Below are 22,049 nucleotides of genomic sequence, written 5' to 3' on the forward strand. Positions count from 1 at the left end.
CTGCTGTATGGCCGTGGTTTCAGGACCACTGGAGCGACTCTGTCAAAGAAAAGATCTTGCCTGGACTTTCCAGAAATCTGTGTCCTATGTCTCGCAGATGAATGATCGTCCGTCTTCCCAGACCATAACATGTGTTTGAAAATACCCTGAATCCCTAATTCAGGATGATTTGTTTTTTGTAAATGTGTTTTGTTTTATAGGTTTTAGTTTGATTTGTTTTGTCTCGCTTGGTTTTTGCTTTTGTTGTTTTTTTATGGGTTTGGTTTCTGTTTTGTTTGGTATTGGTTAGGGTTTTATTTTGTTTTAGAGTAATTTTTTTTTTATTTGCTTTTGTTTTGTTTGTGGTTTTCTTTGTTTGGTTTGTGTTTTGTTTGTGGTATCGGGGTCTGTGTGCACTCCATGTACTTTTGCGTCCATTCATTTTTCAGTTTTTAGCCATGGCAAAAAAAATAACTGTTGTTGTATTTTTAAATGCAATGCTGAAAACCAAAATTGAAATTAGAACCATACACACAACATGCTGCCCGAAAAAGTAAAATATTGATTTTTTTTTTTTTTCAGATTTTGCACCATTATAAACATTTGAAAAATTGCACACAATAATATAGAAAAATGTCAATTTTAGCAAGTTTTCTTTGGGCAAATTAGAAGTAATGCTTCTCCTGCACGTTCACTTTAGAACTCGAGCCGTCTCTGGAAAAATGCAGAGACCTAATACAAATATGATTTTATAACAGACATCGCAGAATCCTGGGAACTTTATCATCATGAAATGATACATTGGGGTATAATTTTGTGTGCTATCTGGGTCACTGTATGGGAAAGGACCATGCATGGTTGCTCAAAGTGCGTATCGTGTTAGAGCATATAAATAAAATATGAAGATTATAATTTCTACATTATAAAGTATCCTACTTCTCCAGATACAGACAAGCCCAGTTCCAGAATCAAAATACTGTGTTTCTGAAGTCAGTAAGGTTACTCCAGCCTTAATGTAGCCTACAGCTGTTTAAACATGTTTTTGCCCTGTACATTGAGAGTAACATCCGCATGTTTTTGTTTTGTCTGTCGGTTTGGTTTGATTATATTTGGTTTATTTTTGATTCGTATTTGTTTTTTGTTTTATAGTTTGGTTTTATAGTTTTTGTTTTGTCTGTTGGTTTGGTTTGATTATATTTGGTTTATTTTTGGTTCATATTTGTTTTATAGTTTTTCTTTTGTTTGTGGTTTTGGTCTGATTATATTTGGTTTATTTTTGGTTCATATTTGTTTTTTTGTTTTATGGTTTTGATTTGGGTTTAGTTTATTTGGGGGAGGGGGGCAAGAATGTGTAATTTTTACTCAATCAATTTCATTGTTTTCTCTCTCTGAAGGCCGTTGCACATCCTAGTGTGTAACGCAGCAGTTTGCACGCAGCCCTGGAGTTTAACGGAGGACGGGCTGGAATCCACCTTTCAGATCTGTCATCTCGGTCATTTCTACTTGGTGGAGCTCCTGCAGGACGTCCTGCGCCACTCCGCTCCGGCTCGGGTGGTGGTGGTCTCCTCAGAGTCTCACAGGTGAGAATCTAAATGATCTCCCATCGTCCCAAGCATTTGTGCACAATTATCCATTTCCTCTCAGTTGTCACTTCACCAACAGTCTCTGTTGCTCACGTCTCCAGATTGATTTATAGTTTGAGTCGGATAATTTGGGGACAAAGAGAAAGTAGATCTTTAGAGTCACATCTATTAGCATGTTAACTAGACCATTCTATCAACACCCTAACCTCTTGGTTGATTACTGGCCACTTCTGTTACCAAATTCTCAATGCGTTTATAATGAATGTAGTGCAGATAGTATGCTGAAAAAGAGCTAATATTTTGGGAGTACTGTTCCTATAACATGATTATTAAATGCGAGTCCTTTGAAGAACATTTTCGGCTCTGAGAGCGCGAGGGTCCATTAGATTAACAATCCCCTTGTGTCATTGAGGGAACAAAATCTCAATTCGCTCTCGCCAACAGTAAAATCACTTACTTGTTATCGCAGTAACCCTCCATTTAACTTTTACAGTTTATTTCCTTTTTATTGTCTTCTGCTACACCTGATCATTTTTGATCCTTACCTCCTCATCTCTATAAATTCCAGCGCCTTTAATATGTGGCCTTTTGCGTTTCCCATCTGACCTCTGACCCAGGAAGAGATTATATTTCCCAAAGCCGCAAGAGCCGTTAAACCTTGACACGGCCGTACGAGCAACGGAAAACAGCTCGGAGAGGGAGGGAAAGAATGAGGGGAAATTGAGGGTGGAAGAATAAAATGGAGTCAGCGGGGACGTTTATCTGCGCTGTAGCACTGGGGCTTAAGTGACAGGAGCGATAGGTGCTGGCATTGCCTCCCGACTCCAAACAAGAGGACACTGATAGCACGGACAGGAAACTCACACCAGATTTACGCCTTTATACTTCAGTCTCTTTAAAGCAGGATACTGCAGTCATTAAATACCAGCCTGACCTGACCTTTTCATACCTCTGCTCTGAAAATAGACTATTTCCAGCCCAGAATGCCTCTGCTGGGAAGACCCTATGGCTTATCCCAGCTGTGACGGGATGACAAAGTCAACATGTGCAGACTGAGGGATAGTGGGGATGGATATATAATAGCTAACTGGGTAGTTCAGCCAAAAATACTTATAGCAAAAACATTATTTCGTCATTTACTTGCATTCGTGTCATTCTAAACCTGGTTTTCGTTCTTGAGTGGAACAGAAGTTTTAAACTGTGTTCGGTGTCACACACCAATTGAATAGGGATGCATGATATTGTGCTCAAAAAATAAAGTGAAAAAAAAAGTAAATAATATATTTTTTTTTTATTTAGCATGAAGCTTTTTACTATCACCAATTAAACGCACAGAACTATTTCAGAAGACTTGGAATACAGTGCATCAGCTGGACCACTTAAATCTTTTTTTTTATTAAATTTAATTTTAATAATAATAAAAATATATGTATATTTTATGTTTTTAGATTTTATTTTTTAAGTATCAAGAAAATGGTCTCATATTCAAACTTGGCATATTGCTAAATGTTTGACATAACTGATGCCAAATGTTGGTTGGTTTCTATGTGTTCATATACAAATGACAATGAGGGCAAGATTTTTAGTGAATAATGAACCATTCTTTGCAAAAATGGGCCACTGTTATGATATTTATTTATTTAGATGAATTACTTGATTTATTTAACTTTATAGACCCTGCTAATTTCATTCTTTGGGGGAAACATTTTAAAGTCATATTGGGTATGGAAACAAGGAGGGTGAATAAATTAGATTTAAATTAAAATTTATGCATTTAGCAGACGCTTTTATCCAAAGTGACTTACAGTGCATTAAGGCTACCAATTTTTACCTATCATGTGTTCCCGGGGAATCGAACCCACAACCTTGCGCTTGCTTGCTTGCTAACGCAATGCTCTACCAGGAACACTAGATTTCACAATAGATCTCAGTTTATTTATTTTTGGTGAACTATTCCTTTAATTAACTAGTTTCCTTCCCACTCCCACAGTTCACACCTCTAGTGTCTGTAACAATGCGGTGCCCGCAGATGTGGCTGTTTACCCTAGCAGAGATGTTATGTGTCAAACACCAACACTGGCCGCACTGAGCTTGTCATACAGCAAATGTGATGTTTTGATTGGTTGTTATGTAAAGCACATAATTAAGAGTTAAATGTTGAATACAATTGCGGGCTCTGATTCACACTAAAGGAGGGACCATTCATTTTACTCCAGTTTCTTGGGACTGTTTACACACACACATACAAGGACACATTGAGAAAATATAATGTCTTGTGTTAGGGGGGCCTTGTCAAACATCTGGTGTTTAACAGCTTAGTCAGAGCCAATTAAAGGACATCATGTCGTAGCATTGATTTGCATTAAGCCAGACCTGGCCTGCCAAAGCTCATTTAGGTTATTTCTCCATTGGCTCACATTCAGGAGGTTATTTCCACCTGTTAAACTTAGACTTGAGACTTTAGTCTGTCAGTTAAATATTGATTTAAAAAAAAAGAGTTCTATAATATTTAAATTTCCTTTCTCTCTTTTGTGAACACAAAAGTAGATTTTAAAGAATGTTGGAAACCCAAACAGTTTTGGTGACTTCTATTTGTAGACTTCTGTTTGGACAATTCAAAAACAGACATGAAACTACTGTAGATGCAAAACTAGATACCAAACAAAGCACAAAACAAAAAATTTAACTAAACACCTACAAGAAAAAAACAAACAAACAAAGATAAAAGCCAATATAATACATAACAAACAAAGCCAAAAAATCAACAAATTGTAAAAAAAAAAAAAAAAAAATCAAACAAAACCGATATAAAAACCACAAAACAAACAAACAAACAAGAAAAACCCATAAAAATAAAATCTGACATAAACAACAAACCACACACCCAGACACAAATCAGAACAGAAAACAAACATAAGATACATGACTCAGAATAAGTGTCTTCTGTCTTGAATTTAGTATGAATTGTTCGTTGTTGTTTGTGAAGGTTCACAGATCTGGTGGACTCGTGTGGGAAGGTGGAGCTGAGCCTGCTTTCACCTCCACAGAAGGAGTACTGGTCGATGCTGGCCTACAACCGTGCCAAACTCTGCAACATCCTCTTCTCCAATGAGCTGCACCGCCGCATGTCACCTCACGGCGTCACCTGTAACGCACTGCATCCTGGGAACATGATGTACACCTCCATCCACCGCAGCTGGTGGCTCATGACCCTGCTCTTCACCTTCGCTCGACCCTTCACCAAGTCTATGGTAAGAGCAAAATATGTCATTTTTCCCTTTTTTACTTGTTGTAGTGGACGAATAAGAATGTTTTTTGTTTGTTTGTTTTTAGTAGCTACATTCGTATCATATCTAAAATGGCAACCGATTTTTAACGTTATTTGTAGACACGTGTCACACAATTGGGTTTCTTCATGTAAAGCACACGGTAGACTTGATATACAGCTAATTTGAATGGAGTTTGATGTTAGTGGGTTGCTGCAAAAAGATGTTCTTTTATGAATAAACCTTAAGCTATATGCTGGGCGTATATTTCTGGTATTGCATTAAATATAGTAAATATAATAGTATTTAGTACCAATATAAAAATTTTGACTGAGACCAATAAACTGATTGAATGATTGATTGATTCATTAATTCAATGCTATGGCCATTAAATGGCTGATTTTAAAATTAATTACTATTTTGTGTAAATAAATAAAAAACTCAACTTAAAAATAGTAAAAAACTAAAAAATGATAAATAATTGTTTTAAATGTTGCAAACTAGACTTTACAGTAGAGTATGAAAAATCTGTCAAATTTGGGATTATTTAACAATGTTAATGGTTATTTGTGCTTTTAAATAAATAAATAAAAATAGACCGATAACCGATATGGTACCGATATAATGTGCATCTGTAATTATTTAATATGTTTAAACATTAATATATTACTCCTATTTCTCTCGACTTCATTTTTTTTCCACTGAGCTTTTTATTATGTTCTAGTATTTCCTTTACTTCCTTTTCCAATACATGTGATGCTAGCTAACAAATTAGCCTTCTCATTGGGAAAGTACGATACTTTTAAATGCAACAGTAGCTTGCAAAACTGAAGAACAAAGCTGTTGTGTCTTTTGTTTGTCGAATATATGATTTTGTGAAATTGGTGCTCTTTGTTTCCTTAATTTCACACCATCTGTAAATGCACACCTGCTTTTATGTGACTTTTTTCAGGTACAGTGGTTGGTACTTGATTTTTTTTTTGTGGTCCGAGAAAGTTTCACTAGCATGATTTTGGGTTCTTAAGCAGGAATTGCCTGTAGTTAGCATGAGAGCGTGTGTGTGTCCCGCTGTCGTAGCGCTGCATACCCCAGAGCCGCATAAATCAGGCGGGCAGCTCTTCCTGTAGGCCATTTTAGCCCGAAGAGCCGAGTCACATACACTTACAGAGACAAACTATAAAATTCAACATCCTCATAAATCATAAAGTATCTGCCTGTCTCGCACCTGAAGCATTTCCTTCCACTTCTGATACGCTTTAGGCCACACAATGCATTTGATGTATTCTTTGTTTTAATTTTGGTTGAAAACTCTGAAGGCAGGTTTTGATTTAGAGCTGATTATGTATTAAAGAGATGGGTATGAATATAGCAGAGGTTTATGCGCACGGCCCAGTAGTAACTCAAAAGTGCTCATTTCTCCAGCTGTCGCTCATGTTTGATGGACGTCGCTGTGGATCAAGGCATTCTGCTTCATGGAAAGTGTGCTGCTGTTTCTGAGCTGTGATTTCACTTTTTTTTTTGTGGTAATTTCTTGTCTGTTGATGAGACCTTGTTTAACATTTCATAGTTTTGAACATGTAAAGAAGAACCAACGTTTTAGCCGTGTGCTTTCTGAGGAAAATATCAGCATTTGTAAGGTTATTATTATTATTAATCAGTAGAGTAATTATTCTCACCACATATTAAGGTGTAGTACAGATGTCAGCGAGAATAGGAAAACCCCAGTTCTTAACAAGGTGTTAATGTGCTTCTCTCTCCCTTTTCTGAAACCCCTCAAATATTAGTGAACTTAACACAAAACAGTGCTGTTACTTTTTATTTATTGGTTACGAGGTTATGATGATGGTATCATTTTAATTGCTTGCAGTCTCATAAGGGATGCTGGGAAATTGTTCAAGGTTGCAAAGCTCTGCATAATGTTGACAGGAAGAGCCTGGAACGATATTACACCCAAGCTCAGGAAAACGCCTTTGTCTTCTCCAAGAAGCTGTGGGTGATTTATAACTGCGCAATTCTAGATTAAACCTCTTATTTTGCTGCTTTATTGCATCAGAGCGGGACACTTCCATTTAGTTTAGTGTTTCTTAACAGTTTGATACATGGATGCATCAAACATCCCAATAATAATACTTTAATTGATTAATTATTATTCTTAAATGTATTTGCCTCAATGTATCTCAATAAAAAAATATAAGAAGCCATTTTAAAATGGAAAGGATGTTGCAGTGTAATTCATAAAACCAAATGTAATCATCTCATCATGTAATGTGTAGATCATTTTCAGTTTTGCTGAGTTGATAAAAATTCATTGGGATGGAGGCAGACTGATATCTGACTTGAACTCTCACGACTGTGTTCATCTATAATCTGTACATCAGATATGGTCTGCCATGCATCTCTCTTGCTCTCTTCGTGGCCTGCAGTTGTACATTAGGCCCATGCTGATCGCCAAGATGCGTTTAGCTTTGATAAGAGCGGAGTCATTTTCTCCTCGTAATAATCAAGTGGTTTCTTATGCTGAGCAGAATTGACGGCACTGATCTTTTCTGGCATATTTATGTCCTGTCAGTGAGAAGCAGGGATAAAACTGCATCAATCCATTGACTAAACTGACAACCATTTTAGTGTGAAATTTAGGAGACAAACCAACCATCTCCCATTGGAATCATTTTGATGAGAAAGTTATTTACAGCTGAAATATACTGTAATGTAGATGCAAATTTAGTAACTTACCAAAAAATGTTAAGAATCAACAAAACAAAGGAATTGTGAAATTTGGGGATTTCTGTCTTGAAGTCAAAGACCCATTTGCATGAACAAATTTTACATTTCCAAGAAATGTAGTTTTTATTAGATCTGCAATGGTTTACGCTTGTTAGATATTTTTGCTCAATGTCAAAAAAAGGTCATTTTTGATACTTCCTATGTGGTTTTATGTGAAGTACTGTACGTCCCCCGAAGCCTCTGTAACATTTTAATTTGTGTAGTCAAACAGCTGTTTTAGCATGTTTGGTTTGACATTTCGTAGACGGTTGGGTATTGTGGCATCTAATAGCTGCTTGATGCTTTGGGACCTGAAGCTGCTGGGAAAATCACAGCCGCCCAATCAGCACCCCACCTTCCCCCCCGTCATGCTTCTTCACAATCGCTTTATTGGGATCCAGTCCGGCACCTGACTGCACGTTTTCAGCAGTTTAGCGCAATTATTTTCCCCAGAATTCTGCCTCAGGCGCTCCGCTACCTTTTTACATATGCAGGGGCTGAACTTTTGACCACGGCCCAATAGTCGTCCATTAGCCGATGGTTTGCTCTTAAAGGGGGACTTTAACAAGTTCCTCTGTGCATTGGCAAGTGTCTCGCCTCTCGCTTGTGAGATAATTTAACCAGCCTGCTGTGAGACTGCTGCCAGGTCTTCCTTATGGGAGTCTAAATCTCTCTCGCTCTCTGTCCCCTTGTAAGCCGAGCGAAAGGAGATGCTGTTGATGGATCTTTCCTCGTGCTCGGCTAACGAGGGCTCTGCTTCTATTAGTACACTACAGAGGCATTACCCATTCTCTCTCGCTCTTCTTTAATGAAGTCTCGTCACCCTGAGCAGCTCAGATTTACCCCACCGCTGTCGCGCTGCGATGAGCCCTGTCTGCGTGGCGAGTGTCCCCTGGTAACCGGTTGTAAGGTCAGGTGTTGTTATCTGCCTGTACACGGGGTCCTAGCACGGCAGCGTCGCAAACGGGGCTGACAAGTGCTCAGCGAAGCGGAGCGAAGTGGGGCAGAGGTGTACACCCAGAGCCCCTTCCTCTGCGGCGGGACACAATGAGCTGCCAGCAACCCTAATGGGCTCATAATTGGTGATTAGGGCCTGCAGGTTGAGAAGAGAACCGGTTCACTCAGCCTGCGGGAATGTTTTCCGCTAAAGGCTGCTGTGCTTGTCTTCTACCGGAGCACTTGGCCTGGAACGACCCACTAGTATATCAGATCTAATGGCTACTATAGGTTTTTCCAGATCATTGTCTTCCCCACCCTGTTTCTGGAGGCACCCTAACAGTACACATTTTGGTCTTGCTTACTTGACCCACCCATTTCAGATCTTATAGTTTCTACTAAAGAGCTAATGAGTTGATCCAGGTGTGTTTGATTAGCAGAAGCTTGGAAATGTGTAGTGCTGGGGTGTCCCTAGGAACAGTGTTTGGAAACACTGTTCTAGATCAGGGTTTTTCAATCCTGTTCTGGAGGCCAGAACCACACATTTTTGGTAAATATCCAGGAAAGTTTCCAAAAATTCTAGAAAGTTTCTGTAATATTTCCAGAAATGTTCCATCCCTTAACAGCCTTAGTCTCCATTATTGGACATACCTAATCCAGGTCTTGGAGTATCTACTGAGCTAATGAGTGGATTCAAGTGTTTGATTAGTAAAAGTTTGGAAATGTTGAAATGTTGTTGGGGTGCCTACAGAAATAGGGATGGGAAACACTGGTTTCCAACCACAGTCCTAGAAACTGCCTCCCCCAGCACTGAACATTTTGAATATCCCCTATATCTGATGCAACCATTTCAGGTTTTGGAGTCCCTACTTATGAGCTGACATCCTGAATCAGGTGTGTTTTGATTAGGAAAACATGCAAAATGTTGCAGGAGAACATTGGTAACCACTGGTCTAGATATCAAGACTTGAGACATACAGGTACTAAGTTTGTTTAGGTAGGTTTCACCTTACTTTGCTTCGTCCAAACCAGCATTCAGTTCCCCTTCCTTTAGGACCTTCTTTTCACAATTTTCTCCCCTTGTTTGTAAAGAAGAGCTGACAGGTGTATCTGCTACAGAAGACACGCAGCATTGAGAAATCCATTGTCAGTAGTGCTTAAGTTCTGCCGGATTGCTTTAATCACAACTCTGATCTGTTCTGGGCTCCACATGAACCGTACCTCAGACCCCAGTTTTCAAGCAGACCCGGACAACAAGGAACCAGCCCACAGGGCCAGGTGACCCCAACAAATGGCCTGTCAGACATTCCACTACATAGAATTGTTCTTTTACAGCCCTTCTGCAGTTAAATTGGATCCAACATGGGTACAGTGGGTTCAAAGCAGCGGACTGCGTGAACTATGCATGTAAACAGCACAGTGCCCCGTCCTGCTTAACTCTCTGGTTAGAACTGAACATCAAACCTTGAATAGACTTTAATCTATAATCTAATTGAGTGATATGTTGGCCTTATGTTACTCCATTCTCTCTCCATATCTCTCACCTACCATTGCATTACCTATTATGAGAAGACAATCCAAGACCTAAAAGCACACAATCCCATTTGCTTGTATTGACGTGTGTCTCAACTCAATCCTATTACCAGGATTATAGTCTACCAAGACACACCGTTTCATTAAAATAAAGTGTGGGTCTAGAGGCAACCACACACATACATACACGTGCAGCTCTTTGGAGGAAGAGACTCGTAGTAGGAAGCCAAGCAAATAGTTTATTGCTTGATCAGCCGATGTGGCCAGGAAGGTGTCGGGATCGATAAAGGACCAATCAGAGGCAGGCAGGCAGCGTTGGGGCGAGCCCGGGAGCTGTCATGTCATTCCGGTTTGACCCCCAGTCAAAGTCACACAGCAGCCCATCCATCTGAGTGCGTGGAGCTCATTACGTGTTCATCTGAAGACCATCAGATATAGCACATGAATGCTAGCGGAATGAGACAATGACTTCCAATGGCTTGCATTGATGATGTTTGAGAGGATTCTGTCACTTCGATTCATTTTTTTATGGGGCTTCTTATTTGCTTTGACCAAGGGATGGTTCACTGAAGGCTGAATCATGAAAACAATGGTTTTTCTGCATTTTTTTTTGTCATTTTTTATTCAAAGTGTAATGTAGCGATTGTAGGAAATTATATGAAGACGAGGGCGATCAGTAATAATGCAGCATTCATGTCATGTTGGATATATTGTAATGAGAATAATGTAATTACAGTCTGTAATAATTTAATTGCAATGTAATTAGAACTTTTTTACACAAAGTTGGAAAGTTCAGAAGGGTCAGCCGTTTAATGGAAAGCTGGGAAGTTATACATTTGGTAATTCTGTCATGACATTAATCGTGCATCATAAAAGATTACATTTGCATGTGTGGCATGACATTTTGTCCTCATGAATGTGTTCTAGAACGTTAATGATTATTCTATGGCTTTGACAATCACAATGTTTGTTTTCTTTGAAAAAATATGGCAAAATCCCTCTCCTGGCATCTTTGTAAGCCCCACCTCTCAAAACAACCCTAACTCAGAATTCCCGACTAAAATCAGGCTTCCAGAGTCATATCCACCCTGACAGAGGTCTGTTTTTTGTGACATGTGGCTGATGAACTTTTCTTCAAATTGATTTCAAAAGTGTACATAAGCAGTTGATCCTCCACCCTAGATTACCTATTGATTTTTAATATGAAAAGCTCATTATACAAACAGTAACTGCAACACCAAAAGCTAGCCAACCTTTGCATAAATCCTTTAATTGAATTCCCAGAGCCTGTGGTTCTACATTTTTTTTTAATTAAATCCATTTCTTTTCCTTTTTTCCCCCCGTTCTTCTGTAAGTGTTGGTGTTTAATTTGCATGCTGTGAAGTGGGTCCTGTCCTAGATAAAGTGCCATTGATCCTTATTAAAGCACACCTCTAGGCCTGCTGAAAACCAACTGGGAAAATTAAATGTGTTCATGGTGCATACACTTATTCCCTGCATGATCGGATTAGAGAGGGAATGGGAGAGAGCGAATAAGAGTTAAAACGGAGAAAGAGGGTAGTGAATGAAGAACAGAAAATAAAACGAAGAGAAATGGAGAGACAAAATGATATTGAGGGGAAAAAAGTAGAGAGGTGAAAAGATTAAGAGGGAAAAATGAAGAATTATTATTGATTTGGCAAACATTATTACATTATGTTTCTCCAACCGTCCCAAAGAGACACCGTTGGGCCTGAAATTAAATTCTGAGCAGTTTCATCACAAATCCAGCTGTGTATTTTTCACACTGACCATCTAATAGCTTATGGATGGCTTTATCAAAGCTGCTATTAATATTTTTCTAATTGGCTTTTGTGTGTCGTAGTGTTATGAAGAGTGGTTACTCTCATTTGTCTGGCTCTGTGTGAATAAGTAACTACTTAATTTATAATGATCTGAAGTCTTTCCAGAGAAACCATGACCTTCGGCGACCCTTTATTCAACACTGGTTATTAAATATCTATGATTGTGCTCACCTCATAACAAGGGAGTGTAATTGTTTATTAGAAATTATTTGACAAAAGAAGACTGTGATTTTACAGGACATTTATGTTCCTGTTTCTTTGACATTGACTTGATCACCCATTGGCCAGATCAGGGCCAATCAGATGACGACATGTTTATAGCATGTCCCCTTTAGTACTGAAATAGTAGGCTCATATGGACCAAAATTAACAACTTGTCACACTTGCCAGTGACGGATAAATTGAGAAAATTACAGACATACATTTTAATTGGCAAAAAAACTGCTTTTGTTTGCTGAGTCAAGCATCACTATTATTATAACTCATATTTAAAGTTAGGGTTTTGAACACAGTTTTGAGAGGATTGAGGATTGATATGCTGAGGATTAATGTTCTGTGTAACTTGAAGAGCGATAAAAAGCATGAGAAAATTAGTGATTTGCACTGATTTATGGCACAAAAAAAAAAAAAAAAACGTAACACACAGGCCTAAACAAAAACTAAAAAAAAGCAAAATGAATAAACGGCAAGACACAAAACAAAGAGGAGAAACAAAACAAACACAAGTCATAATTTAACTACAAAATACAACAGAGAACAAACCAGCTATAAACACCAAAGGGAAAAAGGACAACAACTGTAAAACAGGAAAAACAAACACACAAACGAAATCAAACAATTAAACAAACATAGGCCATAAAACAAAACAACTATACTATAATACTAACAACCAAAACACAAAACAACACCAAAACAAAACAAACAAATATAGGTCATAATATTACAAACACAAATAAAAACACAGCACAACAAAACAAAACACAAAAACAAAACTTAAAAAAACAGAATGTTTCATAATGTTGTTGTTATTATTACTTTAAATTGACCAACCAACTCGCCGGCATGGTTTTGTTTGCTCATCAGAGCCAATTTTGCTCGCATTTTGTTACTTGGCCAGTGTTAATTTGGGATGTAGACCACACATTTTGTCATATCCTCACACATGCTAGTTAATGCTGACAGTTCTTTAGCCTGGACTGAAGCAGATGGAGTTGACTGGTGACCTTTTGCTTCTGCGGGTCTGATGGCTGTTTAACAGAGTCTCTGTCTGTAGCGGCTGTGCTGTGCCTGCGCTGATCAGTGGCTGCAGACAGTAAGATTTATCATATATTTGTGCTAGTTGATTGCCAACAGTGGCGACTGTCTCCCAGCGGTGCTGTATGCAGACTGCTGCCGAATCAATAGGGATTAACCTTTGACCCCTGGGCACATACTTATACACACACTTGCCATCGGCACACACACCTCCTTTTCATCAGTTTCACTTAAACACAGCCACTCACTCAATAACTCTCCCACTGCTAATTATTTTCAAAGCATGTAAACACCTCTCTGGAGGAAAACCGGTCTTCTGAAGCAGGAGGAGGAGGTTGGGGATGATCAGGAAAGGTATCAGGTTCACACGTCTGCAGATCCATGCAGTCTCACATCAGTAATGACTGGCTCTTCCTGTCGGCCTGCTTGGAAACACCTTTTTGTTGGACGGATTTGAGTTTTTAGACTCAGATTCACTAATGTGTTTGACCAAGGGAGCGAAAGCAGATTCATGGTTGAGGAAAGGGCCACTTCCTGTCACATTTCAACATGGGACAAACAAATGGACAGTACACATGAACAAGAATATTGCAAGATCAGCATGTATAACAGCTTGTACCTTGTCTATTAGGGCGCACGCTGTTGTTGTTTTTTATTTGGTTTGTGTTTTTGTTTTTGTTTTTGTTTTTGTTTTTGTTTTTGTTTGTTTGCCCACTTGAAAGCATGTCAATTTATTCATATTTTTTTGTGTGTGGTTATTTTATTTATTATTAATTGTTTTATTTATTTATTTTTGTGTGTGTTTTTGATTAATTTCTTTGGCAGCTTGGAAACGTATTTACCATATTTTCATCTCACGTCAGCATGTCTTTTTTTTTATTTATTCTATTTATTTTGTTTTGTTTACTTCCATGTTTTTTTTTGCTTTTCTCTTGCTCTTGTTGTTTCTTGTTGTTTTTCTTTTCTTTTGTTTCTCAACCATTGTTTTTAGTTTTGTCTTTTTTTGCTTGTTTGTTTTTATCTAAATTATGAGATTTAATTTCACTCTCAGTTTTAGTGCACTATAGTTACTCTGGAAAGCACACACACACACACACACACACACACACACACACACACACACACACACAGATGTATGGTTCCTAAACCCCTTTTGTTAAAACCGTTCAGAACACTGTCTGAATTGTAACTCAGACAAAACACAACCATACTGTACAGACTCTCTTCAAACAATCGGTATCAAAAATCAACTCCGCTTTTACTGACACTTTTTAAAAGCTTTAAACTCAGTTGAATAAATATTAAAGGGTGCAAACATCAGAGGTAACAGCTCTGTTTTTTTTTCAGCTAGCTGTTAGCTTTAAAGAGCCAAATCACGCTGTCGAGCAGAATGCTTTTAATGTGCATTATCACTTTACATAATTCCCATTGTAATGGCAATGGGACAAAGGTCACTGTAAGTGATCTAATGCTGTTTGGTCGACACACTCATCTGTGCATGAATCATTGAGCTGACCTTTGACCTCCGGAGTGCTAAAATAAGACCTGTATAAACAACCATAGAGAGAGCTGGAAATACCGAGGGTATATTTTGCTAAACCGAATCAAGCATAAACCTTCTGATGAGATAAATGTGAAGAGCATCTGTCCGTTTAAAAAAAAAAAAAGTAACTTTAAACATTGTTTAAAAAAGCCAAACTAAAGACAATTTCAAGCTCAAACGGTCTAGGTTTGCAGAAGTGGGCGGTCATATGTTAATGAGCACATGACGTCATAAAACATTTTTCATGAAATGACCCCTGTAACATCTACCTTTCTGTTTTCAGCAGCAATCATAAACAAATAAACACACACACACACACATGCATTAAAAAGATCTTCATATTGTGTGTAGGGCACAGCCAATGCACAGAGAGTGGAACAGATTCGCCCGGCCTCATTGGTGTTTGCCATTCCTCTTGGGTTTACACACTGTATCTGCTATTGATCGTGTTTCTGTGGCTCGTTGTGACCAATCATCTGTGCAATGCATCTTACAGCGGCCTCACAAACTGCTTAATGTATTCATGCATTGATTGTGCTTTACACTTAAACATGATTAGCTGCATTCATACCTATTCATGTGCTGTTCGCTTACTGTTAGACACAGGTTAAACACACAAACACACATTTACTCACTATATGAATGGGGACGTTCCATAGACTTACACTGCCCAGTAACAAACTAGTCGGCTATTTTATTATCATTACTTTGTAATTATTTAGCAGTGCATATGTATATGTGTGTACTGCATAAAGCTAACATCACACTACTAACAAATATTGCATACAAATTTTTATTGCATATCATTTATATAATGAGAACTATTTAATGAGAAAGAAAATTGTATAGATGTGTAGGCTATTTTCTGGATTTCTCTCTAACTTGCTGCCATTTTATTTGGTTTATTAAAAACAATAATATATTAGGATTTGAATAAATAAATAAGTAAATGAACAAAGACACACACACACACACACACACACACACACACACACAAACACACACTATTCTAAAACTAAACCAAAACAGAGGAAACATGAAAAGAACACGGAAAACAAAATAAAACAAAATTAAAAAAAGATAAACAAAGCAAGAAAAGAAAACAAAACAAGCAAACAAAGTCAAGTATTTTTTGTTTTATTTTATTTATTTGCTTATAACATCTGCACCTACAACTTTTAGAGAGCTTTTGTCGTTTTTGTGAACAGTATGCACCTCGTTCTGAATAGCTGAATAAACAAAATGTTCTTTTAAACATGAACTTGTCAAAAGAGAACGCATTACAACAAAATGATGTTTGTTTATTAAAATAAAAAGAAGATGAATTTATTTTTTATTTAGTTAGTTTCTGTTTGTTTGGAGCCATAGCCTTCAGTTTCACATGATCCTATTATTTCTAAATCATTCTAATAAGTTGATTTGGTGCTCCAATTTTCTCATTTATTATTGTTGCTCAATTATTACCATTGGTTCTTCTTATTAAAATTTTGAACTGCATTTATATAAATATACATATTTTGCAACATAATAAACTTCATAATTTTGTAACAAAAATAAACTGTCATTTTTAATCAATTAAATGTTTCAATGTTCAATAAAATAATTGATGCATACATACAGTACATACATCTATTTTTTTGTACTCACCCCAAACGTTTAATAAACAGCAAAAACTCGCAACACTGATAATTAACAGAAATATGTTTTGAGCAGCAAATCCGCATATTGAGATGATTTCTGAAGGAGCAGAACATTCAACTGTGCATCACAGGAATAAACATTTTAAAATATATTAAAATAGAAACTTAAATTTATACATTGTAATATTTCACAATATTACAGTTTTTACTGTATTTGTAATATAATAATTTTGTAGCCTTGATTAGCATAAGAGTTATTTCAAAAACATGAAAAAAAGTCATTCCAAACTTTTTACTAGTTGTGTGTGCGTGCGCGTGTGTGTGTGTGTAACTACATAATGATTGGAATCAACTGAATTCAAAATGACTTTTGAATTCCCCCATAAACCGTTTAAACTATTAGCAGAACTTTTAAAAGTAAATCTCCTCTCGTCTTCAGAGATCAAAGCCATCAGAGTTTGACTTTTGAGATTTTAGTAAAGTTGTTTAATTAAATGGAAAAGATGAGAACTAGATGTTCTTTGATGCTGAATCCAGTGCGCCTGGCGTACATCTCATGTGATTTTTCTGCACGATTTCCCTCCCGCGGTTTAAGGAGAGCGAGCGGACAGAAAGCGAGGAATGAAGTGTGTGTGAGTGAGTTTAGATCATGACTGATGGTGGATGAGGTCTCTCTAATGTAATAGCGGGAGGTCAGTGCTTTCTCAAGGTGAAGGCGCGTGAGGGGTCGTTTCCAGCGAGAGTTCGGGCCCCTCCGTCTCCTGGGGCTCAGACAGATGCACCCCCGCCCCCCTCGCGGCACCCATGTGTCAGATGGCACGGGCCGACCGTGATTCAGGGCCGGGTCGTGCCAAACACCGGTCGTGCCAGGAAGCATGCCAACAGTGAAATCATCAAAGCAGGAAATACACCGCCTTGTATTATCATTTTTTTTTTTACAGTCGTTGTTTTCTGGAGGCTTAGATGCCGAAATGCATTTCATTTGCACATTCCATGCTTTATTTTTCTTATGTAACAATGCATATTTGGGGATCAATTTTATTTCTTGTACTTTCTTTTTATTGATTTTTTGGGAGCACAAATATTTTTTATATTTAAATGTTTCATAATTACCTCAAGACTCTCAAATAAGGATCTGCACATGAACGTCGTACTGGTTTTGAACAGTAGGGGGCATGATGGGTTAACTGAAGCCCTATCAGCACACCACACAGGCCTGAGAAGAAAGACATGAGAACCAGGAAGTATTCGTTCTTGTTTAGAGATTATTTTTACAGTGCATATAATAACCATTGATAGATCAAATAATGAATAAATATTAAAATAAATAACTTTTTCTTAAAAAAAAAGAAAAAAAGATGGCTAAAATCTCATGTTTTGAACTTTAATATTTTTTCCCAGATTCGATTCCAGTAGTTTTCTCCCTTCATACACTCCTCATTCATTCATTCTTCCATTCCTCATTCAGTAGTAGCAGTCAGTGATTACTTCTGCTGTGGATAAACTGAAGCTCAAATCAAGTGAGAGAGATTCAGATCTGTTGAGTTTTATTGTGAGCAGAAGATCCTGCTATGAGACGCCTGAGACTTTTGAGACTGGGGACACCATTAAAAATAGAGTCAAAAGACATTAGATGTCTTCAAGAATAGATACCATTTCCTTTCAGTTTTTTTTATTTCCAGCATTCAAATCTGAATCTCACTGCATCAAAATATCAAATGGAGAGACATTTGTTAAAATAAAAAAAGGCTAGAATAATAGATTACTGTTGCAGCTGGAGACAAACGGTGATTTCCAAACAGTGTTTGGGGGACGAGGACGCTTTCCTAGCGCTTGTGAATGGAAGCGAGCTTCTGAATGTCTTCATTAAGTGCTCTTCTGAATAAGGCAGATGTGTGTGCAGCGGTCAGTGTAAGCCGTCTATCATAACAGGATCCTAAATGGCCTGTCCTTGCAGTTCAGATGTTCAGAAGTCATTTTCTAAACCCTGAAGTGAGTGCAGTGCTTAAGAGTGATGGCCGTATTACTGTGATGAACCACACCAGTTAGTTACTCTGCTCGCACATCACTGACACAGCAACTGCTTCAGGGCTTAGCAAAATGGCTAAGGAATATGAATTGATTCTGAACTATTTGTAAATATTTAGAAATATTTTTTTTTGTGGGATTTAGTAAATGAGTGTTTTATTTGCAATATTTACTTTCTGAATTCTTCCCCTTTTCACTTTTTTTTGTTAAATGTTTTTGCTTAGAAATATTTAGTTAAAATTAATTATGCACCTGTGTATTCTATTTTTTATTTTATTTTTATATTTAGGTTTATATGACTTATTTTAGTTGGCTTGTATAGTATTGTTTGAAAAGAGTCATTATTTTGGCGATTCCGGTTAGTGATGCTTCAGACACATGTCAGCTTTAAAGGGATGATGTGTTGTGTGTTTACACTCACTGGATGAAGTGTGTGCCAGTGCATCTGTTCTGATAATGGCAGCCGTCATATAGTGTATGCAAAAAAAAATGGACACATTATGGCCCATAGATCAGCAGTGATGGGAAATCTATTGGTCTTCCCTGTCTCAGTGTTGGTTTGCATTACTGCTTCATCCTCATCCTCTGTTTTATTCTCTGATAGAGAATACACTGCTTCCATCAATAGGATACAAAATAGGGCCTGATTCTTACAAAGAAAGTGACTTTTTATTTAAAAAAAATTAATGAAAAAAAAACTTGACTTAATCCTTAGAAAATATTAATTGCTTATTTCTTTTTTCGTTTTTTATACTACATTTTTGAGATTTTATATATACATATAAATAATATAAATAAATACTTTTCCCTCGTAGATTTCTTTGGAAATTTGATTTAAAAATGTTCAATAATTGATAGAGATAAAAATGAAATAGACAATGTATAAAATAGATTTTATATATGAATGATATTGTTCATGTGTGTTTTTAATTGATACTTAAGACAACTGAAAGATAGAAACATAAGAACTGACAACAGCTCGAAAGTCTTTATTTGATTGCATTGTTTAATGCTCGAGAAGTTTCATGTTAAAGTGGTCATTCTTCTGTAAGGAACAGAAAGTGATGAAGGAACACGAGAAGAAAGTGTCACAAACCAGAAGGCCACATCCCAGCCAGCGTGGATATTTTTGCTTGAGAAAGAGTCAAATTTGCGTGCCTGATAGTGCGCTTTATTCAATTGTGTGTGCTTCTTTGTGTGTCTCTGATGTTTGGTCAGCTGCATTTAGTTACATTTTCCCTAGATATGTGTTTAATGTCTTTGTTTTCTTTTTATTTTCAAAAATAATCCTAGTAGCGCAGTGCTGTGTGCAGTATGGGAGCTAAGCAGAAAGCGTAATCCCTCCCTCCACTCAGGTATTTAGAGTTTAGATTGACACCCGCTGGCTTTCATAAAGAAAAAGACAAAACACAACATAATGGATATTGTAAAAATAAACAAAACAAAGCAAGTGAAAGAGCAAAAAAAATTACTTGAAAAAGACAAAACAACAAACAAAATATGAAAGTGAACGAAGAGAAAAACAAGAGTGAAAGATCAAACAAACAAAAGCAGGCAATAAAAAACATGATTGGAATTTAATAAGACAAAAAACAAACAAAAACGAACATGAACAAAGTGACAAAGTTAAAGAACAAAAACAAACAAAAAGTGAGAAAAAGAACAAACAAATAAGTGAAACTCAAGAAAAGGCTGAAAAAGTGAAGGTTTTAAGTTGTCTAGTTGTTTTCTCAATGTAGCCCAGTCGACAAGGACAATGCAACAAATAAATAACGTTGGTTGTTTTACAAGAAATCGTTCCTCGAGCTTAAAAGTTTTACTAGAAGAGGGATGATTAAAAGTTTGTGTTTTATACTTAAAATTACATTGTTGACAGTGACCACACTTGAGGACTTGAAAGTCTTGAATAAACCACCCTAGGTGATTTATCAAAAATAGATTGCAACTTGGGATCGCTCTCAACAATGTGCCAGTATTTCTGATTCTGAATAATACCATCAATGTTTTTTGCCAAAGGGGAATAACGAATAAAACAATTCCTCTCTTCCCGAACCTGTCTGCCAATATCTCAGCTTGCGGTTGATAGTCCTCATCTCTGCTACAGATTCTGTGATTCAGACTAAATTGGGAAATAGGAAGAGAACGTAAGAGCGTATTACGATCGGTAGGTTTACAATACAGGCTAGTTACAAGTCCAGTTTCTATCAGAATCACATTAACATCTAAAACATTTATTTGATCTAGCTGAGCATCCATTGTGAATGTCAAAGCATCACTGCTTGCATTAAAGGTACAATTTGTAAGAAATTTGCAGTAAAATATCCAAAAACCACTAGGCTAGTATTATATATTTTGTCAAAGCTGATTACTAACAATATCTCTAATGTTTTCAACTACTTGTAAATCATGAGAACATTCCCCTTCTAAACAGTGACACGGGGCAGTGCAGTCGCCTGTCAATGACGTTAGTTACCGCATACTGCCACCTACTGTTGAAACCACATGAAAATGTGGAAGTAGCTTCACGCCAAACTTCATCTAGAAAGAGATGTCGATCTCGCTTGTGTTTTACTCGACATGTGAGTTGTTTTGATTCTATCTTTACAGAAAACGTATGCTATTATAATGATCAAAAAGATTAGTATTATGAGGCATACACGCCAAATGCAGGGGATCGCGTCTGATCCATAGTCTGATCGTGTCTTTGCATTGACTTTGTATGTAATCTACTCGCGCAAATCATTGAACTCACGTTAAATCCATAATTTATGTTTCTTTCTCATATGATGGCCGTCAGCGGTTGGGTAGAAGACAACAAATCCCATTATTCCATGCTCCTTAGCGTCATCAAACCACGCGATTGTTATTGTTTTGATAGTGCGCCCTCTAGTGGCAGGTCCTACAACCTGTAGCTTTAACTGATTCATAAAACTCTGTAAGCTGAGATTCTGTACCACTCCAAATGATAAAGATGTCATCTATGTAACGTTTCCACAAAACAATTTAGTCGATAAATTTATTAAATGCTTGATTGACTACAAATTGTTCTTCAAACAGCCAACAAAATAGCGATGCAAAACTTGAAGCCATTTTCGTGCCCATGCTAACTCCAGGAATCTGCATAAAGAAATCAGATCCAAACAAAAAATAGTTATGTTAGCACAAGTTTCATGAGATCAGTTAAACAAGCAGTATTAGGGACCCGATGAGCACGTTGATTTAAATAATACTCTGCTGCTTGTAAACCCCCTTCAAAAGGGACATAAGAATATAAAGCTTCATCATCCATTGTGACGTAAAGCACGAAAGTCAAAGGCAACTGTGCAGCTCAAATAATCTCAAAGTCCATTGTATCTGTGATGTATGAAGGCAAAGAACAAATGACTGAAACTTAATGAAAAAGACTGGAAAAAAGTGAACAAAGTAACAAGTAAAAGAACAAAAAACAAACAAAATAAAGCAAGCTAACAAACAAGTGAAATTTGATGAAAGACTTAAATGAGTAAATCAAAACTGAATAAACAAAGCAAACAAAAGAACAAAAACAAGTCAAATGCATGAAAAAAAATAAACAAAAAGAGTGAAAGAACCAACAAACAAAAAAACAAATGACTGAAATGTAATGAACAAGAGTGGAAAAACAAACAAAATGAAACTGAACAAGGAAATTAAGAAATGAA

General features: G+C 37.1%; 1 protein-coding gene across 2 annotated transcripts in view; it reads left to right on the forward strand.

The window, feature by feature from the left end:
- Window positions 1-22,049, forward strand: part of wwox (WW domain containing oxidoreductase) — a 194,695-nt gene that overhangs the window by 62,814 nt on the left and 109,832 nt on the right. For both annotated transcript variants that reach the window (XM_052544133.1, XM_052544134.1), the window contains exons 7-8: window positions 1,374-1,559; window positions 4,549-4,813. In XM_052544133.1, the coding sequence (XP_052400093.1) occupies window positions 1,374-1,559; window positions 4,549-4,813 (451 nt within the window). The remainder of the gene's footprint in view (window positions 1-1,373; window positions 1,560-4,548; window positions 4,814-22,049) is intronic.

The sequence above is a fragment of the Carassius gibelio genome, chromosome A25 (assembly GCF_023724105.1).
Source record: "Carassius gibelio isolate Cgi1373 ecotype wild population from Czech Republic chromosome A25, carGib1.2-hapl.c, whole genome shotgun sequence".
Classification (NCBI taxonomy): domain Eukaryota; kingdom Metazoa; phylum Chordata; class Actinopteri; order Cypriniformes; family Cyprinidae; genus Carassius; species Carassius gibelio.